The sequence below is a fragment of the Esox lucius genome, chromosome 22 (assembly GCF_011004845.1).
Source record: "Esox lucius isolate fEsoLuc1 chromosome 22, fEsoLuc1.pri, whole genome shotgun sequence".
Classification (NCBI taxonomy): domain Eukaryota; kingdom Metazoa; phylum Chordata; class Actinopteri; order Esociformes; family Esocidae; genus Esox; species Esox lucius.
Window position 1 is genome coordinate 19,241,701 of NC_047590.1, and position 25,593 is coordinate 19,267,293.

Consider the following 25,593-nt stretch of genomic DNA (forward strand, 5'->3'; position numbering starts at 1 on the left):
CAGTATCTTCTAAACCTCAATGATCAAATGTGTAAATCATGATTTCTGTTGTTCTACAGAGCTGTATGGACCCACACTCATAGTGACACGAACCACTGACACTCATCCCCTCTTCTCTGGGTTAACTGTCTCCTGCTCTGCCACGGGACGACCTGCTCCAATAGTGACCTGGGATGAAACCATAAAATTGGTTTTGGAAAACTCTACAACGGTCAATGTTACCCATCCTAATGGAACTGTTACTGTCACCATTACATCCATAGTTGAAGTTCCCAGTCTTCCTGACATTGACACCATGGTTCGGTGTGTGGTGTCATCTGGCAGTGCCATCAAGGAGGGCTCCAGAAGGATTCCAACCTCTTTTACTGGTCAGAAATAGTTGGAGCTAATTTATTCATCATAACAATCTGGAACAACAAGCAGTTGATTTTTGTGTTTGTGTGGTCTAGGTCCAACTGTACCTCCAGTCTCCAATGATGGATGGATAAGGGGTCATGGTGTGTAGTTTTTCCAGAAAACTAATATCTGTTCTGTACATTTCTTTCCCCTTTTTATATGTGAATTGTACTGGTTTCATCTTGTCATCTTTTCTATTCACAGGGACAGTGGGTTTAGTGGTTGTTATTGCTCTAGTCTGCAGTATAGTTTGGTGGCTGCATAAGAGAAATCCAAAGAACAGGTATGTTCTATCCTAGATGTCATAAACACATCCAGTTACTATGGGGGGTGTTTTAAGGACAGTATTTCACTGTTTTAAGTGACTTTTCTATTTGTTTGTTTCATGTTCAGAGAAGAAAGAAAACAGCAAGAGGATGCTGAAAACAGAGACTCTCGCAAGGACACCTTTATGTAGAGCATTCTTCGCCATGAGGTACCATTATCTTAACAAGGTAATGGAACGTTCACCGAATGACATCTTTGCGGCAATTTTCCAATAAACTTGAGCGAACTTTGATACAGGTTCTATATTATTTGACCACTATACGAAACCGCCGATTTCTAACATGACCAATCAGGTCTTATTGTTCCTCAAATAAAAATGAATGTAAATGACAATTGACACACCACACTCCGACACAAAGCTCAATGTATGACTGTCATCAATCCCGTCCACACCTCAGATTACAGGTGCTGGTCATAAAATTAGAATATTATCAAAAAGTGGATTTATTTCAGTAATTCCATTCAAAAAGTGAAACTTGTATGATATATACATTCATTCCACACAGAGTGATATATTTCGAGTGTTTATTTATTTTAATTGTGATGATTATAACTGACAACTAATGAAAATCCCAAATTCAGTATCTCAGAAAATGTGAATATTACTTAAGACCAATACAATTTTTTTTTTTAGAAATGTTGGCCAACTGAAAAGTATGAGCATGGAAAGTATGAGCATGTACAGCACTCAATACTTAGTTGGGGCTCCTTTTGCCTGAATTACTGCAGCAATGCGGCGTGGCATGGAGTCGATCAGTCTGCGGCACTGCTCAGGTGTTATGAGAGCCCAGGTTGCTCTGATAGTGGCCTTCTGCTCTTCTGCATTGTTGGGTCTGGCGTATCGCATCTTTCTCTTCACAATACCCCATAGATTTTCTATAGGGTTAAGGTCAGGCGAGTTTGCTGGCCAATTAAGAACAGGGATACCATGGTCCTTAAACCAGTTTCTGGTAGCTTTGGCACTGTGTGCAGGTGCCAAGTCCTGTTGTAAAATGAAATCTGCATCTCCATAAAGTTGGTCAGCAGCAGGAAGCATGAAGTGCTCTAAAACTTCCTGGTAGATGGCTGCGTTGACCTTGGACCTCAGAAAACACAGTGGACCAACACCAGCAGATGACATGGCACCCCAAACCATCACTGACTGTGGAAACTTTACAGTGGACTTCAAGCAACCTGGATTCTGTGCCTCTCCTCTCTTCCTCCAGACTCTGGGACCTTGATTTCCAAAGGAAATGCAAAATGTACTTTCATCAGAGAACATAACTTGGGACCACTCTGCAGCAGTCCAGTCCTTTTTGTCTTTAGCCCATATTCAAATTTTAGGACCAGCACTTGTATATGGGTCAAGAAAAATGTTGACATCAACAGGCTACTATCAGTGTTAACGGTGTTCAGCAGAAAATATGACGAAAAAATTACATCATGATGAAACATTCCCCCAAGTCCATTGAACAATCAAACCCCCCCCTTGTCCGTATCTCAAGATCCATGCTAAAATATCATACAAAAGACTTCTATCCTGTTGCACCAGTGAAAGATTTTACCTTTAAAATAGGGAAAACATCTACCTTTGACAGGGACCACCTATAATAGGGAACAATTCACTGTCCAAACAAACCATGATAGCCGTCATAATGTAGATCATTAAGCATCATCACAAATACGCTGAAGTCCAATATTGGGATTGTCATCGTACAGAGTTTCCCACCTGTCTTGCAAGAAACAAACCTTCATACATATGAAATCACCATATCGGTCCATTTAGGAAAATCTTAGATTGTAAGTACAGAAGTTAGTTTCCAATCAAGTGTCCTTTAGTTCTTGTCTTCAGTTTCTTTGTCTTGCATCAGTGATAAAAGTTCAAAAATCAGTTATTGCTGTGATGTGGACCCAGCAAATTGCCTGGTTGTCCTAACAAGTCAGTGTAGGTGTATAATGGAACAGTGAGTTTCCAAAACTTCACTAATTCTAGATTAACACCATAACAGTGTCTTCCACTGTGATGGGACCATGTGACCTTTACAGTCAAATGTCCCGTGGTACTCTGACCTGTAGTATGTGGAGTCCTTTAGGACTCAAGTGGATTCTCCTCTCATCTCGCTATCGATGATTCATCTAGAAATGGAGTGTGAAGCCAAGTGATCTGACTCTGGAATCGTTTTGCCATGTGAGTGGTCAGGAAGATTTGGAACAGATTGGACCTGTGTGGTTGTAGAAATCATTCTTGAACATGTTGCTGGTACTCACACACTCAGTTGTCTGTGTCCAGTCAGTGACGTGATGTATCATCAGAAATGGGGTTGTGATGTCCTGATCTGTTGAAAGTATAACTGCAAAACAACGATTAGTGTGGTTCAACAGTCGAACAGACTTCAACTGGGTATGGTTCCGTCAACTCCCAACAATGAAGACAATAGATCAGTCCTGAAAACTTGTGGATCTCAGAAGTTCCATCATCAGAGTGAAGTGTACACCCTATTCAGACAAGTTTCCATAAAAGTCTATGTCAAAGTTCCTTTTCCATCCAGAACTGGCTTGGTTGTTGTTTGACTCCTTGTGCTATATTAATGCCCAATAGCAACTAGAAGTGGAATAGGATTGTCAGACTTGACTTTGCTTAGCCAAATCAGAAATGGTTAGATTTATGCTATTCAACCATTAAAATGTTAGACGTTACATCAAATAAAACAATTTCCAAATAAAACAATTTCCAAAAAAAACAATTAAAATGGAAATGGAAAATGTAAAACATAACAGATACCAATGCTCTGTTATAACTATGCAAACAGGAAAAACAAAAAAATTTACATAGCTCCTCATAAATACCTATTTGATTTGCCTTGAGCCCTAAGCTCAACTCTTTCCAATCACAATCAATTATCATATCATACATTCCCCCGCCTTCACTTCATTAAGTCAATGGAAAATTACACCATGAGTGTGTAATGACAAATACGGCCACAGGTTGTGCCATCCTGAACCCGCATTGGCCATCTTTTCAGGATGTCCTCTTGTTGTATCTGTACAACTGGACGGCATTATATTTTTACTTGTACAAGTCACTGTATAACCCCCGAGAAATACAATATCACACACTAATCCTCAAAAGGAAAATGCTGTCTCATCATACTATGGCGACACGAAATACAGTTCAGCACTGAAACACAGTTCAACGCCCCACTAAATACAGTTCAGCACTGAAACACACCGGTCAATGCCCCACTAAATACAGTTCAGCACTGAAACACACCGGTCAACACCCCACTAAATACAGTTCAGCATTGAAACACACTGGTCAACACCCCACTAAATACAGTTCAGCATTGAAACACACTGGTCAACACCCCACTAAATACAGTTCAGCACTGAAACACACCGGTCAACACCCCACTAAATAATGTTCAGCACTGAAACACACTGATCAACGCCCCACTAAATACAGTTCAGCACTGAAACACACCGGTCAACACCCCACTAAATACAGTTCAGCACTGAAACACACCGGTCAACGCCCCACTAAATACAGTTCAGCACTGAAACACACCGGTCAACGCCCCACTAAATACAGTTCAGGACTGAAACACACCGGTCATCACCCCACTAAATACAGTTCAGCACTGAAACACACCGGTCAACGCCCCACTAAATAATGTTCAGCACTGAAACACACCGGTCAACGCCCCACTAAATACAGTTCAGCACTGAAACACACCGGTCATCACCCCACTAAATACAGTTCAGCACAGAAACACACCGGTCATCACCCCACTAAATACAGTTCAGCACTGAAACACACCGGTCATCACCCCACTAAATACAGTTCAGGACTGAAACACACCGGTCAACACCCCACTAAATACAGTTCAGCACTGAAACACACCAGTCAACACCCCACTAAATACAGTTCAGCACTGAAACACACCGGTCAACACCCCACTAAATACAGTTCAGCACTGAAACACACCGGTCATCACCCCACTAAATACAGTTCAGCACTGAAACACACCGGTCAACGCCCCACTAAATACGGTTCAGCACTGAAACACACCGGTCAACGCCCCACCAAATTGAGAAGGACTCTCCGCCCCCACAGACAGATTCCACGCAATAAAAATCACGGCCTAGTCGGGTTGTCATAGGGCTTCTTTGACAAACTAACGCTTGCAATCTTGACAGTTCGTTCTACGGCAGAGTTTTACGACTCACTGTTCAGTTGTTCTCAGCAACCAGTAACCGGGAAAAACAACTTCTTCCTCGCAATTGCAAATCGAGCCCCCAAGCTCTCCAGCCTAGGTTCAGCAGAATCATTATAACATATCCATCCGGTCGCGGCAGCATCATGTTAGAAATTAGCCGTTTCGTATAGTGGTTGTAATAATTATGGCATACCCGTTTGTCAAGAGAGAGAGAAATTTATATTATTTATTGCAGCATTAGAAAGTCTTGTTCATGAGGTTACGGACCTGGTCTTCCTTACACAACCTCAATCTCATCTCACTCAATCTCTTCTCACTGTAATGTTGGTTACAAGCTGATATATACATTGAAGGGTGTGTCTACCAAGCAAAGATCAGGTTTCCAAGACAGTAACCTTATACAACCTTATGCAATACAACCTTATGATTGCACTATAACGTTCAATGAAGTCATGTCCACACTTAGTTTGTAAGGCAAGTTTAATTTCTGTTGCCATATGAAGTGATTATAACACACAGACCATCTCAAATGTGAACCAACTTCAGTATATAAAAAATCAGGACCGCACATTAAACACAATACTAGGTTTGGACGATAACTACTATATAAACAATTATTGATAGCTGTTCATGTTTAAGCATATTTGAACATGTCACACATCTCTGGAGCATGGCAGTGCACAATACTGCAGTGCTCTTAGTCAAGTGGCCTACTGTTGACATAACGTATGTGGCACTGCATAGAATTCCAAATTCTATACAAAAGCTGTAAAAATATGGTTCAGATGGGACAATAAATTAATACCCTACGCATTGCTGATATTGCCATTTGAACAGGAAAAGTCCCATCTAAATTGCTTTTCTATTTTTTAAATATGAAGAAATATATGTTTTTACAGCTTTTGTAAGCTGGTCAATATAAAAGAGAAATGGCGGCAGAATTCTTCACAGTGCACTTTTAATGTAGTGAATATTGTAGAAAGAGCTGATTGCCTAAACGGGATCAAATGTTAGAGACCATACATGATTTCCCCCCTCATTTTCAGTGTTGGGTGACCATGGCACTATAGCAGACAATCTTTTTTTTTTTTTTTTGGCATGTAATTTTCATCTGGCTTATGCTTCTGAAGGTGAAATGTTATAGTCTATTCTATGTGCAAATTCATCGTAAATTAGATACAATTGTTCCCAAGTGTTAAATTTACTGGTGGTTGAATTCATTCTTCAAATTAAACGTTTTATTTGAGTATTGTTTTGCCTGAAAGAACTGGGAGAGACCTACCTCAATCTAAATAAACTGACTTTGTGACTAAAATGTTGTATTTGGAAAAATTAAAACACCCCAGTTGAGGTAGCATGACTGAACAAGGTGTAGCCCAAATTGGTCCCTATAAGTCCTTATAATCTGGACTGGAGTCGGTCTTGTGTATTATAACACTGCTTGCATGGTTGATTTAAAGCATTGTGTGCTCGTTCAGATGTGTTTCTGATGGCACTAATAATAATAATAATAATAATAACTTATACTTATATAGCGCCTTTCATAATACCCAAGGTCACTTAACAAATGAGGGGGGAGGGGGGACTTGGGGGTTAGGGATCAAAGGACTTATTGAAAATAAATGTTTTAAGGTGCTTTTTGAATATGGGCAAGGATGGGGCAGAGCGGATGTGGAGTGGTAGACTGTTCCACAGTTTAGGAGCATTGGCAGAGAAAGCCCTGTCTCCAAAAGTCTGCAACCTGGTACGGAGGGTGTCCAGTAGGTCTTTGTCAGAGGACTGCAAGGAACGTGACTGTGTTTAGGGGTGGAGTAGTTCTGTGAGGTATGTCATGGTATGGGGTTGGTTTAGCTGGCATTCAATGGGACCCCTGGTACGTTTATATACGTCTCTGACAGGCGAATGCTGTGTGCATCCTTTCTGACCAGTTACACCCATTCATGTCCTGCGTTCATTCTGATGGGTTGTGCCTCTTCCAACAGGACAATGCGCTGCCACACAAGTCTAGACACGCCCACTTATGGTTAGAGGAACACTCATCTGAGTTTAGGGTCTTGCCAGTCACCAGATCTCAACGTTATCGAACACATCTGGGATGCCATGCAACGCGCTGCGGAACACGGAAATCCTACACCTCAGAATACAACAGAAGTGTGGACCGCTCTGCAGGACATATGGTGTTCACTGCCTACAGAATACTTCCACAAGCTCATGGAGTCCATGCCCCGTCTTATTTCTGCAGTTTTGCTCTCCCAAGGGGAGGCCTACCAAGTATTAGACTGGTGTACCAGTTTCTCTGGCTCTTCAGTTAATATGCACTGGCAGATACAACCAATGATGTGCCTAGGTGGTGTTGCTATGTATTTTGTATGGGCTCATCTGCACCAGTTTTTCTGGCACTTCAGTGTATGTAACGGTGTGGATATGCAGGAAAGAGGTGCAGAGGTGGTGGACAAGAAACTTTACTCAACAGATTTGTTGTAATAATATAAGAACCACCTCAACAAGACATGTCACATTAAATAATGACCCACAAATACACAGGAAACCACCAGGGAAACTGAAAAGGTAAGTGACCAGGAATACAAGACACAGATGACAAGACTAAACAGGACACAGGTGAATTCAATCAATTTGAGGGCTTGACACCAGAACATAGAAACACACTGACTAGACTCAAACCACATTAAACATAGAAATGTTCATTGTGCAATGCCCGGCTGTTATGATATAGTAATTTCCTACTACTTTTCATGTTGAGAAATACAGCCCTGGAAAAATGGTGCATTGGTCAGTGCAATTTTTTTCTTTGTGAGGTATTGTTCTATGTTTGGGGTTGTAAAGAGTGCGCTATTGCCACATTTCATTTTGCGCTTGTACGCTTTTCCTTTGGTACGTGCATTTACTTTAAATAAGAAAGACATTTCTACCTCCCTGCGTTTGGCTCCCTTCCTCGCACACCACGAAAACAACACACTGACTCATATCAGGTTGTTTTTAATGAAACCGTTAAAAAATTCCACTGTGATAAAAACACACTATTTTATTTACATAGCCAGGAATTATAGGAAACTTTACAAAGTTTCAATATCTTTAATTCTTCCCATTCTAGCGGTTTCTAGTTAATATAGTTTGGGGACCTTTTCATGAATCATTTTGCGAGTTTAACACCCACTTCTAGGGTGTAGAAGTGAGTGTTAAAGGTCACCAAGCTTTTCAGTCTTCCAGTCTCAAAATTATGCAAAGGGGGGTACCCCAAGCCCAGCACTCCACTGGACGCCCCCCTGTGATGTACTTTATACACAATTATATTATAAAACATTATAATACATATAGAATTTCACTTCTAGTTTCGATTCTCTTTGTCTATCACCAGGGGCGGACTGGGACAAAAAATCAGCCCTGGCACTGTAGCCCACCAGCCCAGATTACCACGCCTGCACATCCCCACCCACAGACACACACGTTCGCTACTTATGTTTGTGTACAGATGGTAGTGCTACTAAAATAATATATAAGTAGTTGTGTTGACCCACAAGTAAGACCGAAAGAGACATTCACCAGGGGACTGTACCTTTAAGGGAGAGTTGCTGGGGAATTCCAGTTAACAAGGGTGGCCGCGGTTGTTTCCAGCAAAGTTCAATGGCAATAAATGTACAGGTAGTGAACAATGTTACAATATAAATATCATGTGCTGAAAAAAGTTCATTCAAATGTTATTTCCTCTGACATTTTAAACTTCAAGATTGCATTGTGCTCAAATTCAATGATGTAGTAGAAAACAATGGAAAGCTCTTGGTGTCTTTTACATAAAACTAAATGTCAACTATGTGGGCCATTCAACCTGACTTGCTAATATTTTCAGAATACAGATAGATAGCTATCTAGGTAACACATATAGGTTTTAAAGTTAATTATGAAGTAAAAGATATTAGAGATCGATGAAGTCCAGCAAATGCTGCTATTGTTAACCAGATAGAATGTATTATTTGCTCTGTGTTTTAGGTGTTGGTGTTTTGGTGTTGATAGAAAAGTGTCTGGTAATATTTTGTTATTTTGATCTATTTTTATGTAACAGTGGCTTGTGGACCAAAAGGGGGACACAAATGAAGGATAGGAGAAGAGGGACAGAATAGAGGCTGGGGCATCATTTTGTAGTCACTAATACATGGGGCCACATGAGCTTTATTATATAACTTTTCTATAGTAGTTGCTTATGTTTTTTTAACCAATTGTTTTGAGTTTCGAGCTATGGTTTTGAATAGTTTGCTTGATTGGCTTCAGCTGCCCTTTGCCCCTAAAATCTCAGAATGCAGTCCCTGCCCCTCAGAAGAATTTCTTAGACCAAAATTCAACTTTCAACATAATGTGTTTTTGTGAATCAGTGTTGAAATAACGGACCAAATGTTTTTCCACTGTATTTACAACAATACATTTTGGAATGATATGTATGATTGGTTGGAAACAAAAATATTTCCACTATCTCCATTTACTAGAAACAACATACATTGTTGGTATAATGATAAAAGAAGAATATAAACTTTATTTTTAATGTCGTCATTTTTATATGGGCAAGTTTCATATTCATAAGAGTAGATGCATTAAAACCAGGCCGTTGATTAAGTGTAGTCTGGTCTAAGAGTGTCGTAATCCATAGTTTTAATAATGCAATTATCTATAAAGTGCAGCCTGGGAGTTGCATGTCCCAATGGGAGGATTAACCTCTATGGCCAAACCCTCGGGGGGCACCTCCTAGTTATTATGCCAGGGAAGTAGCATGAATAGGCATTCTTGTGAACTCAAAAAGAATGAAATGATCCGATTTCCCATAATTTTTAATCCATAATCACTGGTACTATTGGGTTTAAATGATTATGTCATGTGGAAACACGATTGAATATGAGCAAGCCCATTCAGACTATCGATAATATAATAATGCTAGATATATGCTGCTGAAACAAGTAACAACCGAAAACAGCAGAAGGAGCGGTTCTTAACACTTAGACAATAATCATTAGGGGTGTAACGATCCATCTACTACATCGATGTATCGATTTATATTCCTATGATCCAACTACATCGATCTGTGCTCAGCAAGTTGGCCTTCCGGACGATATATATCGATCTAACATCGTTTTAAAATGTAATCAATCGATTGTATCGATACTAGGAAATAACCCATTGGATTTAAGCACGTCAGACTTTATAGGAATGTTTTTTCTTAGCACTTTTAATGATAAAGGCGATAAACGTTACTCGATTCAGTCTGCCTATCCGTGACGTCATCGCCCCGGGACAGCAGCAGCGCAAAGACAACAAAACAGCATGGCAGATGGCAAAAGGAGAAGCCGACGAGCGAGAAATTATCAAGCCACCATTGCGGTCCAGTGTGTGGAAAGTGTTGGTTGCACATCATTTTTGATATCAGTACTGTATTTGTATTATTTCTATGTTGAAAAACAACAGAAAAAGTAGCAGGTAAACCTACTGTTAATTCAACGTGAAGAGATGTTGGTTGCCCTTTATTTTTGATATTAGTACTGTATTTGTATTATTTCTATGTTGAAAAACTACAGAAAAAGTAGCAGGTAAACCTACTGTTAATTCAACCTGAAGAGATGTTGGTTGCACTTTATTTTTGATATTAATATAGTAGTATTTTTATGTTGAAAAACAACAGCAAAAGTAGCAGGTAAACCTACTGTTAATTCAACCTGAAGAGATGTTGGTTGCACTTAATTTTTGATAGTAATATAGTAGTATTTTTATGTTGAAAAACAAAAGCACAAGTAGCAGGTAAACCTACTGTTGAAATGTTGGTTGCACTTACTGTACTTTTATTGAAAATGTATTGATTATTGAAAATGAGAGCAGAACATTTTAACTTCCTGTTAATTCAACCTAAAGTGTTGGTTGCACTTTATTCAAATAAAAGGTGAATGCATTTGCCATTCATTGTCGTTTACTTGTTTGTTTATATCCATAATTAATTGATACCTGATTCCCTTACAAGAAACAACAGGAATCTAGGAAACTTCACCTGCACTGTCCAGTATCTAGGTATTTATTTCAGTCAAACGGGTTGAATTTTTGGCTGAAAAGATACTGAATCGATTTCAAGTCACTGAATGAACCATTATCGGCCTTGAATCGTATCGACAACCACGAATCGTGATACGAATCGAATCGTGGTTAAAATGAATCGTTACACCCCTAATAATCATATATTTTGTGCTGTTACACTGATCAACAGTGTTACAGTGATGACAAGAGGAAGTTGTTAAGAAGAAACATCGACAGTTTCCTATCTGTTTATGTGGCTTAAATATTTTTAAGGCATGGGTATGTATGTCTCCCACTGGAACTGCCTCACTTGTCTTAATTGGTTATGTAACTCAATCAACACTTTGTCTGCCCCAATACAAGCAGGTGATTGCCAAATTCAAGGATTCATGTATTTCTACTTTTGTAATCTCAGTTTTATTACTTGTGTAACACAAGCACAACATTAACATGTCATCAGCATTTTGCTTTCCACAATTGAATTTCTGAGTCCTCATCAGAAACAGTTCTCTCTGCAAACAAATCCTTAATTTCTGTCAGCGGCCTACCCTACAGAGCTAGGCTTCCCCCAAACAAACAGCTGTAGTGGTAATTGTCTGCCCTCTGTTCGTAGACCATGATGGTTCCACTGGTTGCAAAATATCCTCAGGTCCCTATTTGTTCTGGGAATGTAAACATAACGCAGAGCACAAAGGTTCATCACATTGTCAATGCCTATAATGTCCTCTGATTCCAGGAAGATATCATGGTAGTCATTAGTGAAGCCATGCCAAACGTCTGCCCAGAACATTAAAGATTATGCAATTTGCAATTATGCTGATTACACTGCTGTTAAGACTATTGGCCCTTTTTTGTAAATAAAAAAGAATAGCTTTTCATGAAAAAAACGTTTATTTTAATACAATGTAATAATAACAAAAATATAGAACATTTAAATGAACACTCAAACTTGAACATCTCTCAAAAATAGAACACTTACCACTATTACAATGTAACATTGTTTTTAGTTGGTGGCAACTCTGTCCAGCACGTGATGCCTATTTTAATGTAACTATTTACACCTTGGCATTTATTTGGCAAGGCTGCAGATCCATTGCTGTAAACTTTGAATTAGCTATTTCATTTGTTATTTCTTTGGCACAAGTAGAGTTTATTGGTAGTTTGGCTCAAAATGTAGCTTGTATAGTAGGTTGAGTGAGTGTTTTTGCCCCCCACTTATATCAATTTCTTTGTAACGCTCACTCTCAATTAACCATTTTCTAAAACTGTTCATGAATCACCTACCAGACTCCTAATAAGAGCCCCTAGCTACTAACTAATTATGCAATATGAATGCCATGTACAGGATAGTGCTGCATTTGGGGTTAAAGAATATATTATATTATCGGGCTGGTAGGTTAAAATCTTTCTAACCAGGCGACCAGGCGTCCGTTAGAAAGCTAAAGATGAAGAGGAAGTTCACCTTTCAGCACGACAACGACACAAAGCACACATCCAAATCCAAAAAAGCATGGAATGGACCAGCCAGAGCCCAGACCTGAATCCAACTGAATATATGTGGGGTGATCTGAAGAGGGCTGTGCACAGGAGATCTGACAGATTTGGAGCGCTTTTGCAAAGAAGAGTGGGCAAATATTGCCACCTCAAGATGTGCCATGCTAATAGACTCCAACCCAAAAAGTGATGTAATAAAATCAAAAGGTGCTTCAACAAAGTATTAGTTTAAGGGTGTGCAGACTTATGCTACCAGGTTATTGTGAGTTTTTTTTTTTTTTTTTTATTCCCTCAAAGATTTCCGTTTGTTTTTCAATTGAATTGTTCACATTATAGGTCACATTAAAGGTGGGAAACGTTCTGACATTATTTATATTTGTCTCATTCTTTTACATCACAAGAACCTGGCATTTTAATAGGGGTGTGTAGACTTTTTATATCCACTGTAGTTTCAAACAGTTTACATAATAAGATTATGGATTATGTAATACTGCTAGGCTATCCTGTGAGTCAACCCACAGAACTTTGAAGCAGAAAACAGCATACTCAAAATGACCATCAGCATATTAATATATATAAATATATAAACATTACATATAAATATACAAACAATGTTTTGGCACATCAGTGTTCGTTTGTGATATAATTGTATTTTATGGTGTTTCATTTGCAAAATGTAGTTTTGCTTTGTGTATTTCAGACTCATGCTTTAAAACCTAGTTTTATTTCCTCTAATGTTCTAAAGAGGAAATTATACTTTCAGCTTTTTTTTATTTGAATAAATGTCAAGATTGTTAGGTGCTCATAGTGAGACCGAGCACAACTAATTGAACTGTCATATCTTATTACCCTTTAATTATCTTATTAAAGGGTAAGATCTCCATCAAGTCCAAGCATAAAATAAATATAGGCCTACATGAATAACAAGTTTGAACAATTGAGTAATGTGTAAAGATGACTGCTAAATCTTATAAAAGCACTACCACGGGTGAGGGGGTGCAAAAATTTAAATACTGCAATTTATTTTTGCTATATTTTATAGGACTGTGTATGTTGTCTTTGTATGACTTCTTTATCCTCCTGTCCAACAAGCTGTAGGGGAGTCTCTTTTTGTTTTAAATTAGAACGTTCAGAACACATTGGTGCTACAGCCCCCTGTAGGAAAAGCCAGGTTGAAAAAGCCCTAAAATATAGCCTGTCATTTATTTAAAAATACAGCAAGCAGCTTGGATATGAAGGAATATTATGAAACCCGCCATCTTGACAAACACAAGAAATAATAATTTAAATGTATACTGTCCCGCCTTCTTGCTGCTGGGACTGTCATTGGCAACACAAGTGTTAAAACTCTATCAGGCTTTAGCACAAGAACCTTTGCATACCCCAATGGTTTTTGCATCAAGGTCTGAAAGCACCCATCTGCAAAATGTGCTCTACAAACGGTTGACTTAGAGGTAATGTATAGGATGAATTGGACAACAATGGCTTGTTTAAGATAGCTATAAAATGATCAGTTGCTTAGTGAATTGTGAATGACAGGTAATGGGCAGTACACATTTGAATAAGGGTGAAAACTGAAAATATAAAAAGCATATAACTGGACGTATTAAAATGAGATCAGCCAGTACAGTTTTGGAAGAGAGTTTTGGGAACAGAATAGACAAAGTTGAACCTTTATCAAAGTGATGGGTAGGCAAAAGTGTGTAGAAAAAAAGGAACTGCAGATGATCCAAGGGATATCATGTCATCTATGAAGCATAGTGGAGGTAGTGTCATGGATCAGACATGCATGACTGCCTCTGGAACGTGCTCACTCATCTTTATTGATGATGTCATGAATAATGGGAGTGGGTGAAAGTATTCAGAAGTATACAGAAGCATCTTGTCTGCCAATGTACAAGAACATGCCACCACACTCATTGAGCAACGCTTCACGGTGCAATAAGACAATGACCCAAAAACTGCCAACCCCATCAAGAAGTTCATCAGGGGAAGAAATTTGAACTTTCTAGAGTGGACTAGTCAATCTCCTGTTTTCAATTCAATTTAACATGCATTTCAAGTGCTGAAAAGGTGACTGAATTCAGAAACTCCCCAAAACAAGCAGCTGCTCAAAATGGCTGCAATAAAGGCTTGGCAGAGCATCTCAAAGGATGATACCAAGAGTTTGGTGATATCAATGGGTTGCAAACCCATTGTGTTTCTGCGCTGTACCAGATTTGGGCAAAGATTCATCAACATTTATTTTAAAATAAAATACCAAATACATTAATTTTAAGTGTATTAAAATAAATTACAAAATACAGCAGCCACACCATGTATCAAAATGAACTACTGTGTTTTTGTATTTTAAAATCTCTCTCTACAAGGGAGAATGAAATCACTTCACAAACTTTCATCTATCAGCCTTTTTGATCTATCTTTTCACCAGTACACTAACTCAGTTGATTAACGAGTCATGCAATATATCTAACATATGCAGTTATTAGATCAAATGTGAAAGAACTCAGGCACAGGGGTGTATGTCGCATGTCACTACTTTTCAGGAGAGCCTTTTGTAAGAAAAAAAACATGTTCTGGGACATTTTGTCTCTTTTGCAGAAATGCCTTCTTGAAGAAGCAAATCCTTGTTCTCCTTTTGGCCCAAGTCTCAAATACGGGCATTCTTTAGCTTAGGTGTCCTACAGTCTTAGGATTTGGAGCATTAAGATGAGAACCATGTAATAAACTATTAGAATTAAAGTATTGGTTTCCTATAGCATTTATAATTGAGAAATTAGAATTAAGTGGACTCCACCCTCTTGAGAAGTGGAAAATAATTATCCGGAACACTTTGTTGCATAGTGATCAAGTGTTCAAGTTTGTTAATAAGTTACCTGATTGACTGGTCATTCATACAGGTGTGTGATTATGCCTAGCTATTATGTTTACATTGTCTTCACTAAAGTGAGAAAATCACTTAGTTTGATAATAAGCTACCTAATTCAGATTCTGATGCTTGATGTGGACAACCCAGTCCAGTACATTAAGAATTGCTTTATTATTATTATTTGTTAGCTAGAACATAATGTAAATTGATAAAAACAAATGTAGCCAAGGCTAATGAAATGAACAACAAAACTTGACATGAACTGTAAAAAAAAATTGGCTTCTTGCAGTTGATGGCGATTTGTGGGATGCACATCCAGGGCATGAAGCTCCCGTTCCACCACATCCCAAAGATGCTCTATTGGGTTGAGATCTGGTGACTGTGGGGGCCATTTCAGTACAGTGAACTCATTGTAATGTTCAAGAAACCAATTTGAAATGATTCGAGCTTTGTGACATGGTGCATTATCCTGCTGGAAGTAGCCATCAGAGGATGGGTACATGGTGGTCATAAAGGGATGGACATGGTCAGAAACAATGTTCAGGTAGGCTGTGACATTTAAACGATGCCCAATTGGCACTAAGGGGCCTAAAGTGTACCAAGAAAACATCCCCCACACCATTACACCACCACCACCAGCCTGCACAGTGGTAACTGGGCATGATGGATCCATGTTCTCATTCTGTTTACGCCAAATTCTGACTCTACCATCTGAATGTCTCAACAGAAATCGAGACTCATCAGTCCAGGCAACATTCTTCCAGTTTTCAACTGTCCAATTTTGGTGAGCTTGTGCAAATTGTAGCCTCTTTTTCCTATTTTTAGTGGAGATGAGTGGTGCCTGGTGGGGTCTTCTGCTGTTGTAGCCCATCCGCATCAAGGTTGTGCGTGTTGTGGCTTCACAAATGCTTTGCTGCATACCTCGGTTGTAACGAGTGGTTATTTCAGTCAAAATTGCTCTTCTATCAGCTTGAATCAGTCAGCCCATTCTCCTCTGACCTCTAGCTGCATACTGGGTGTTTTTCCTTTTTCACACCATTCTTTGTAAACCCTAGAAATGGTTGTGCGTGAAAATCCCAGTAACTGAGCAGATTGTGAAATACTCAGACCGGCCCGTCTGGCACCAACAACCATGCCACACTCAGAATTGCTTAAATCACCTTTCTTTCCCATTCTGACATTCAGTTTGGAGTTCAGGAGATTGTCTTGACCAGGACCACACCCCTAAATGCATTGAAGCAACTGCCATGTGATTGGTTGATTAGATAATTGCATTCATGAGAAATTGAACAGGTGCTCCTAATAATCCTTTAGGTGAGTGTAGGTCATCTCTCTTCATTTCTATTCTCACTGATTTGACATGCACTTTTACATTCAGTATTTACCTATTACTTATGCAAATAAAAAGAAACATTTAGGAAAAAATAAGAATTCACAAATTATGTGGCATTTGTAGGCTATAGTTATATTAACTATTGACTTCGCATTCCAAGGGATGTGACTGACGTGAGTCCTTCTTGAAGTGGATGACTGAAGCTTCTGTTGAGCCAATGCAAAGTAATTGCGGTAATCATTATATGATCTGCTATTAATGATTTCAACCAGTAAGTGCCCTAAGTCAGCTCTGTCTAGATGAGGCATAGAGAAATTAGCCTTTTAGCGAAGCAATGAGCTGGAAAGCCTAATCGATTCAACAAGGCCTCGTTTGGCCATCACTACGGACAGTGAGATCCAACAGCTTCACTCTCTCATTTGGAGCATGGACCCCTTTTTTTCATTCATTCATCTTCTTCAGCTTATCCGGGGCCGGGTCGTGGGGGCAGCAGTCTAAGCAGGGACGCCCAGACTTCCCTCTCCCTAGACACTTCCTCTAGCTCTTCCGGGGGGACACTGAGGCGTTCCCAGGCCAGCCGGGAGACATAGTCCCTCCAGCGTGTCCTAGGTCTTCCCCGGGGTCTCTTCCCGGTGGGACGGGCCCAGAACTCCTTCCCGGGAGGGCGTCCAGGAGGCATCCGGAACAGATTCCCATGCCACCTCAGCTGACCCCTCTCGATGTGGAGGAGCAGCGGCTCTACTCTGAGCTCCTCCCGGTTGAACGAGCTTCTCACCATATCTCTAAGGGATCACCCAGCCACCCTGTGGAGAAAGCTCATTTTGGCTGTCTGTATCCGGGATCTTGTCCTTTCGGTCATGACCCAAAGCTCATGACCATAGGTGAGAGTAGGAACGTAGATTGACGGCAACGGGTCAGACTAAGAGCAGTTAAAAAACACTTTAATGATGGACCGGGACGTCGCCCGATATGGCGCAGTCGGGGCCCCACCCTGGAGCCAGTCCCGTGGTTGGGGCTCGTATGCGAGCGCCTGGTGGCCGGGCCTTTCCCCATGGGGTCCGGCCGGGCTCAGCCCAAAGGAGCAACGTGGGGCCGCCTTCCCGTGGGCTCACCACCTGCAGGAGGGACCATAAGGGGTCTGTGCGTAGAGGATTGGGCGGCAGTCGAAGGCAGGGGCCTAGACAACCCGATCCCTGGACACGGAAACTAGCATGGACCCCTGTTTGTCATTATTAACCTCACCTGTGTTCCTTATCATTGTCAAAGTTCTTCCATTCCCAGTGCACCTTTTCAGTCTTTGTTTTGGTTTTCACACTAGTGTTAGGAGACACAAAGCTTTTCGAAACATCAACCCAATCGAAACAATTGCGTCCAAAAAGGTTCACTGTTTCGAACTACTTGAAACATCACACGCTGGCGACAGCTGCTGGACAAATACATGTAATGCAACCGGAAGACTATAGAGCCAAATTGAGCTCAAATGTATTGACTGTAAGAAAAGAAAAACTATTTCATAATATGAAAAACGACATTCAATTCTATGACATTTTTTTATTCAAGCATGGAAAAAAGTGTATGCTAAAATCATTACATGGATTTTCGCATCCAGTCTTAAAATGTCTTCATTCAAACAAGTTTTTTCCACTTTCGCTTCTTCTTACGATTACAATTTCTTGGCTCCTTAGTTCGAATCAAGTTTTCTCAAAACCAGATTTTCAGCCTCTATTGACGTGGAGGCGGGGCCTTATCTGGGTATTGAATTCTCGCACCCGATTTGCCATGAGTCACCCCATTATAAGGTGAAAATCATAGCCTTTCCATGCACTGCTTTCCCAATGCAACCTGTGGAGAGAAGTTTAAGAATTGTATAAACTAGGCTAAATGTGCACATTTAAACAGAATAATGAACTGTTATTCACAGGTTGTATCGACGTCACTGTTGCGATGGTCACAGAAACAGATATTGATGAAAGTTTAACGTGTTCAAGTGACTGTGGCATAGAAGACTCCCAGAAAAAAAAACTGACCACAAAAGTGGTGTAGTGAGTGGTATACGCTGGCATTATGTATAGGTCTAAACACTGAAGAGTAGTGATGGGAAGTTCGACTCTCTACTGACTCAGATCTTGTTGAGTCATTCAGTAAACATGTTTACTCTTTCGAAGTCATTTCGTTCATTTGAGTCAGCAATGCCTACAGCGTTCTCTATGAGAATGTCAAACTAACAGCTGTTGGACCGAGAGTAGGCATCTATCTCTGCCAGGACCTGACTATGACCCCCAGCACAGAGATGGCTCTAGGGGCATAGTCAAGGACATGATAGCTGGTGGACCAGGTGATCATGTAATCCACTGTCAAACGTTCAAATGAACGAAACAAAGTAACTAGAAAAAAGGACGTGTGTCCCAAGTCAATACAAATATTTGTTAAAAGCTAACAAGTCGTTTTGCGAACTACACATCGTAAATTGATAAATCACCAGTTAAGTGGAGGTAGATGCAGTATCTACTCAACATATCACAAATGTTTAGCTTATAATGTTAATAAAGGAGCAGGAACATCTTAGGCGCAGCTGTGTGTGTGGTGGGAGATGTGAGCAAAAGTTTAGTTTTCATGCAAGAGATGATTTCATAGACAGATATGGAAATATCCGTTAACAAAAACTGACATGAAACAATATCACAATGTCAACGATGTTACAGATAATTTCCTTAAATACTTGAGTATTAAAATACATAACTACACATTTGTATGGTTATGCTTTAATAATTGTCATTTGTGTATAACGTAGGCATGTGTGCCAATAGTATAGGCTGTATAAAATACCTGATGTTGTATTTGTGGGCTTTCAGCCATAAGGTGACATTTATATGCTAATACGTTAATTTGTGAATGAAAGTTGTGTATGCAAGTTGTAGTAGCCCAGTTCTTGCTATAAAATCGTGCATTTCACAAGGTTACGTTCAACAAACTGAAAATGTTCCCACACAGTGGGTATTTTTGTGTTCCCTCCACTTCTCCAAATTAACGGAATTATTCTGATAATAATGTATGTCATTCTCTGCTTCATCAAACAACTCTCGAAATCTGGCCATTTCATTGGCTTTTATTTCAGGGACTGGCTAAGTTTATTCATCAGGTGATCAAAACCTGATCGAAACAGTATGACATAACCGACACTTTGTTTGCTTAGATCACTGACTTGGCCACTTCAGCATTATGATTGAATCTCAAATCACATAGTACATAATATGGACTACCAATATGTACTTTGCGGATGATGGGGAAGCACATTCTGTTTAGTATATAGTAAGCTAGTATGCCAGTATTGGGGCCGATTGGGACATACAACCTTGTCATAAAATTGTCTCAACATTAGATGATTTTGTCATGTATTAACATCAGGCCAAGTTTGAATTTTTAGCTAGACACCGTTAAGCATTTTGTTCAACTAAATAACGTTTCCTATGAAGTTTATTTCCACCACAAACAGCATGTATGAACTGTATGGCTTTTCCATTTTAACAGCTTATTAGCCAGTAATAGAGCTAGTAGCATCTTACTACTGTAAGGTTTAGAAGTGGAGTTAATTCATATTTGAAAGTTGTAAGGCTCAGAATTTAATATAATTTATATTTAAGTTCATTTACGAGAAATGTATTTACAATGTTTAGTCAGTTAATCATTTACATATTTGTTACACATTTATTAGTTACATATTTACATGTTCACATATTTTACACAGTCAGGATATTCTGTTGAATCTGCCTCTCTGATTCCCTCACGTTTACCTGTCTACGTTCTCGCTTCTGATTGGTTAGTTCAGTCACGTGGAAGGTTGTTGGTTGTTGTGAGTGGTGTTCAGTAAAGTAGTTCAGAAAGTCACCCGTCTCCATCCTGCTGTTTATTCTCATAAAGAGTGATCCAACACCACACACCGAACCCTCACGTTACACTACTTAGTCAAATACATTGAATAGTCATAAGAATTGAGTAATTTCTAGCGAGACTGAAGACAAACTTACACTGCCAAAGCTATTTCATTTCATGGCGTTACAGCTGTTATTTCATTTGACAAAAAAATATTTTATAATTCCTTCATTTGAATAAAGCTTACATTTTCCATTTTTGATATTATAAAGGGCAGTTTTGCATAGTATTGTACATTCAGCAGGATCCATATTTATATATTGTGTTAGTTTATTCAAATCAAGAAATTGTAACGGTAGTAGTATTTTTCTTGGTTTCCATGTTCAGTTGGATTCCCTTTAGTTCTGTCCACCTGTTTGTCATCTAACCCTCATTACTTCCCTATTTGAGTATCTCCTGCCCCAGTGTTTCTTGTTTGTCATTGTTTAACCCTGATGGTGCTGGCCAGTTGCATCACCCTCTGTGATGCTTTAGGCTAATCCTGCAAGGATTTTAACTCTGGTTTGGAAATGTTGCAGCTAACTGTGAGGCTTTGACTGTTTTTATTTACACAACATTTATGTTTCTGTTGATTTTCTTCATTAAATGTGCTCTCAATACTGTTCAAACGTTTACTTCAATTGAATGTATCTAGTGGGTATTCAATTGTATGTATAAAATATGAATTGATTAATGTTTATGTTTTAATGTTATCATTGAAACTGACTTAGTTAGTCAACACAGCAGCAGGATGGAGCTATATTTTATATTCACTGAGGTTCCTATTTTGTAGTTTTGTACTTCAATAATGAATCCATATTATGGAAAACAAACTCCTGCTCCTGCTCTCTGCACTCTTCTGACCATTCGTAGTACTACACCACTATGCCACTTGAAATGTAAAGATCAATGGAACTGTGTGTTTGTATCAGAGTTTGTAATATATAAAATTTTTCTGTTCAGGTCTCTCTCAAAACCCAGCAGGTCATCATAGTATCACTGGGAGGAGATGCTCAGTTCAGCTGCAGACTCATGGAACCCAAAGACGTCCTGCAAGTCACCTGGCAAAAAGAGACACCAGGAGGGAATGAAAATGTGGCCTAAAAAGATTAATGAGGATTCACTTGTCAGGAAAAGGAACTTAATCCTGAATATATATTCACAATAGACTCTGTGCACCAGTGTAATGACGAACTTCCGCTTTTGTCTAGAAGTCGGTTTTGCTAATACTCATCCGCATTAGTAAACACCTAAACTCACAACAAGATGAGCTTTTTTGAGGCTATGGAATTTTAAGCTTCATTCAGGTTAGAAGAGGCTGAATGAAGGTTTGTTTCAATTCACTTGCTATGGGGACGCGCTAGCGTTCCAGCTCAGCCAGCGTTCTTTTGCCGTTTTTGAGGCTAGGGTGAATTTTTTTGCCTAATACTACACTAATAAGGAACACGTTGCTAACTAGCTTAGCCGATAGCCGGCCAGCACACCACAGTAAACTACTTACCCTTGTAGTTGTGCAGATAACTCGATACCTAGAGTTTTAATCCCTTGTTCCGCTTGCTTGTTGGAGCAGGGGACCAGGCATCAACAATTCGATGGACATCACTAATGCTTATTTTAGGCAGGTCTTGGAGACATCTACTAAAAACTGAAATTTTGGGGGATGCGGGTGATCGTCTTAAGTAAACCGGAAAATGATATGCCGACATCTGGCTAAAGCAGAAGTTCGTCCATACACTTGTGCACAGAGCCTATTCTCGTATTTCTAATTTGTTTTTATTTTACCAAGATGGGCATTTTGTTTTTTATAAATGCTTTTGTCATGTTTTTCACCACACAGTTCTGATATGTATGCTACTAATGGATTGTATTAACTCTGAATAAAAATCCCTTTTTAGCAAGTTGTGCTTGGTATAGCCATGTAAGTCCCCCAGCCAGAAGTTAATTAATGTCACGCCTGCATCTTCCCACATCCCAGTTTCCAGTTCCACTCACTCCTTACTGGTTTCCAGGCTCCCCTGTTCCCCGTTCCCCTTTTGTTACGTAACACTCCTGTGTTCAGCTTTTGATTTTATTATACCCTTTTTTTAATGATAGTTTTTCTCAATCGCTTTGGCTCACTTTTTGAAACAGTCTTAACATTCTCTAAACTGTAAGTACAATCGTCACAACTGTTTCATGAGATATCACAAATGTATGGCATGTATGCAAAATGTATTAACTCACCCAAAACGTTTAATTCATGCTTCAAAACCTAGTTATTGTGTCGTTAAAATGGCCAGTGCCACCAAAATGAAAAGTTTATTTCTCATTATGTGAACCGTACTGGTCAAAATGTCTAGATGTTTTTCACCATGGCAGTCAACCCTAGAAATGATTGTTTTTCATTGCAATCCTGTAGTACACAAAAGGATATGCACATTTGTATGTATAAAGTAAATTTAGTGAAGGGTTACATGTAAAAATAAATCACCTTTGCATGTCAATTTTAACTTATATTTTCACATTTAAAGTAATATATAGTAAGCAGAAAATTCACCACAAAATGACATCAGTGAAAACAAGCAACATTGAAAAACCCTTTTTTAGTTCTGTAAAAAACAATGAATTGTACCTCCTCATGGTACATAACACTACAAGTTCCCATCTTCTTGGTGGACATCCTGTCACTGTTGTTGGTCTGGCAAAACATTTTCATCAATATCACATCTGATGTTTTCCAGTGTGATCTCCTGGAGATTCCTACTTCATTGTTATGTCACCTGGCAGGTCATTTGACATTTTAGCAGATATCACCAACATTCCATGTCATAGATATTTATGGAATATACATGTATGACAGATTTTGATAATTGAATAGATCATTTAGCATGTGGTAGCTCAAGAGTGTGACAGAAGAGTATGACAATTTCCCTGAGAATCAACTCATCCGTTTTGATCATCAAGCCATGTGCATGTAGGGATTGTACCTTGTAGACAATTGTACTTACTCTTTTGCACACAGTTGCCAAAACACATGCAATTTGCTTAAATGAATGAGAAATTCTAATCTGGTGTGAGCAAGAAACAAATTGTTCATAGATTTTAATGTATTGTTTTGATAAAAAAAAATCTAATTTGAGAAATGAGCCAAAACAATTGAGAAAAACTGTAAACCCATTTGGCATTTGCATCCAGGGCTGCAGAGTGTTTCCTCTGTTGTGGTGTCACAATTAACCGTAGGACACAGAGAGCCTCTTGGGAAATGAGAAGTTCCTGAACGTCATCAAGAGAGATGTTTCCTAGATGGTGGACCAATGGTTGAGAGTGCTGCATGGTTGGAGTTATCCTCTTTAATTAAATGGAGTGATGACGTGGGTTAAACAACAGCAGTGTACCAACCGGATCCATCCTACTTATTGAACCAATGTGGACTGTTCTGGACTGTATTGTTTTACTTGGTAATTCAGGACATTTTCAGGATATTTTGGCCTTCAGATTTGTTGTGACGCTGGCCAGCAATTGCAATTTTAAGTTGTGTTTGAATTATTGACTGTAAAAATATGTAATTGTTAAATAATCTGTTTTTAATGCTTGTATCGGTGTGGCCCAGGACCCAAAACAGGCTAAAATGGCACATAACTGTTCTAGTCAGGAGGATTCTATAGCCTCTCCACCTGTCATCTGTGTGGCTCTGTTCTGTTTAGATTTTGGTTTTTGAACGTAGGCAGTTCTGTTTGGTTTTCTTTCTTATCGTTATCTCTTTCACCTGTGTCTTGTTTGCCCCCTCTTTATGTCCCTGTTTAAGTTCCTCCTGTCCTAGTGTGTTTTGTCAGTCATTGTATGTCACGTGTCATTTGCGTTATGCCTTGCTATCTTCCTGAGTCATGCAGTAAAAAGTACGTTTGTTCCTAAGCCTCTATGCCTGTGTCCTGGGGCCTCATGTATCAATCTTGTGTACGTTTCTAAGCCCTATTGACTATGTAATTTCAGTCAATACATAAAGCATTGTCAGAAAAAATTACAAGAAAATACAGTTCCCATAACAAGATCTCCAAATAATATATTCTGATATAGAATCTAAAGACAAATCCATTTTCAAAATGTATTATTTTGTTGTAAATAAAATAAAGTGGTCAGAGATCAATCAAGGTGGACATGAGAAATGGATCGCAGGCATCATTGGGGAGATCTGAGTGGAAAAGTCCTAGATTGGGACACCAACATGTCACTGTGGGATGGTTGCAATAAGACATTATTTGCCATTAGTCTAATCCTTATATTTCAAATTAATATTCAAGAAACATCAATAAAAACATAAAATCTACGCAAATTGGTCAAGCCCAGTTCAAATCATGTGGGCCTAGGAGCTGTTAATTTTGCTACAGACCAAATATCTGCAGAGGTATACCAGAGAACGTTTGCTCTACGTGTTTTGCAGCATTCCGTATGGTTTTGAGTAGTGATGGCCATTCAAGGCTTCATTAGCATTATTTTAGCTGCAGGGTATTATGCTGGCTGAATTTCTAAGGCAGTATAGTTAACATTCTGATCTGTGACCCCCTGTGGCTCCTGGTCTTCTTCCTCCGTCGGCTCATGGTCCTCTTCCTCCCCTGGCTCCTGGTCCTCTTCCTTCTCCGGCTCCTGGTCCTCTTCCTTCTCCAGCTCCTGGTCCTCTTCCTCCTCTGGCTACTGGTCCTCTTCTTCCGCCAGCTCAGTCTCCTTTTCCTTGCAACAAGGCGGAACCTCCACCCGTTCCGGTCCCCCAGTCCCGAGGCTGAGCCTTCGCTTTGGTGTCACACCCGCCCTCCCCTTGGGTATTTTTTTGTGCGGCCACGAGTCTTCACCTGGGGGGGGGTGCTGATACCTCCCTTTGTGACAGTCAATACAATGAATATTATCTCATGGCTTTGGCCTTAATGAATATGCATTATCTCATGGCTTTGCCCTTAATACCACAAGATCAGGAAAAATCTTTATTAAATAGTTAAATAAATATAAAACAAGTTTCTTTCTCCTTCGTTCTTAAA

The 25,593-nt window shown here is 39.4% G+C and overlaps 1 protein-coding gene across 2 annotated transcripts in view; it reads left to right on the forward strand.

Annotated features, from left to right (window-relative positions):
• Positions 1–21,773, forward strand: part of LOC105008525 (OX-2 membrane glycoprotein-like) — a 30,883-nt gene extending 9,110 nt beyond the window's left edge. Inside the window, exons 3-7 of one of the 2 annotated variants that reach the window (XM_020045185.3) lie at positions 60–368; positions 450–497; positions 601–679; positions 790–890; positions 21,551–21,773. In XM_020045185.3, coding sequence (XP_019900744.3) covers positions 60–368; positions 450–497; positions 601–679; positions 790–853 — 500 coding nt within the window. In that variant the 3' untranslated portion in view covers positions 854–890; positions 21,551–21,773. Of the gene's footprint in view, positions 1–59; positions 369–449; positions 498–600; positions 680–789; positions 891–6,901; positions 7,703–21,550 lie in introns of those variants that run through there. The other variant, XM_010867847.5, reaches the window with a different exon arrangement.
• The last annotated feature ends 3,820 nt before the right edge of the window (positions 21,774–25,593 follow it).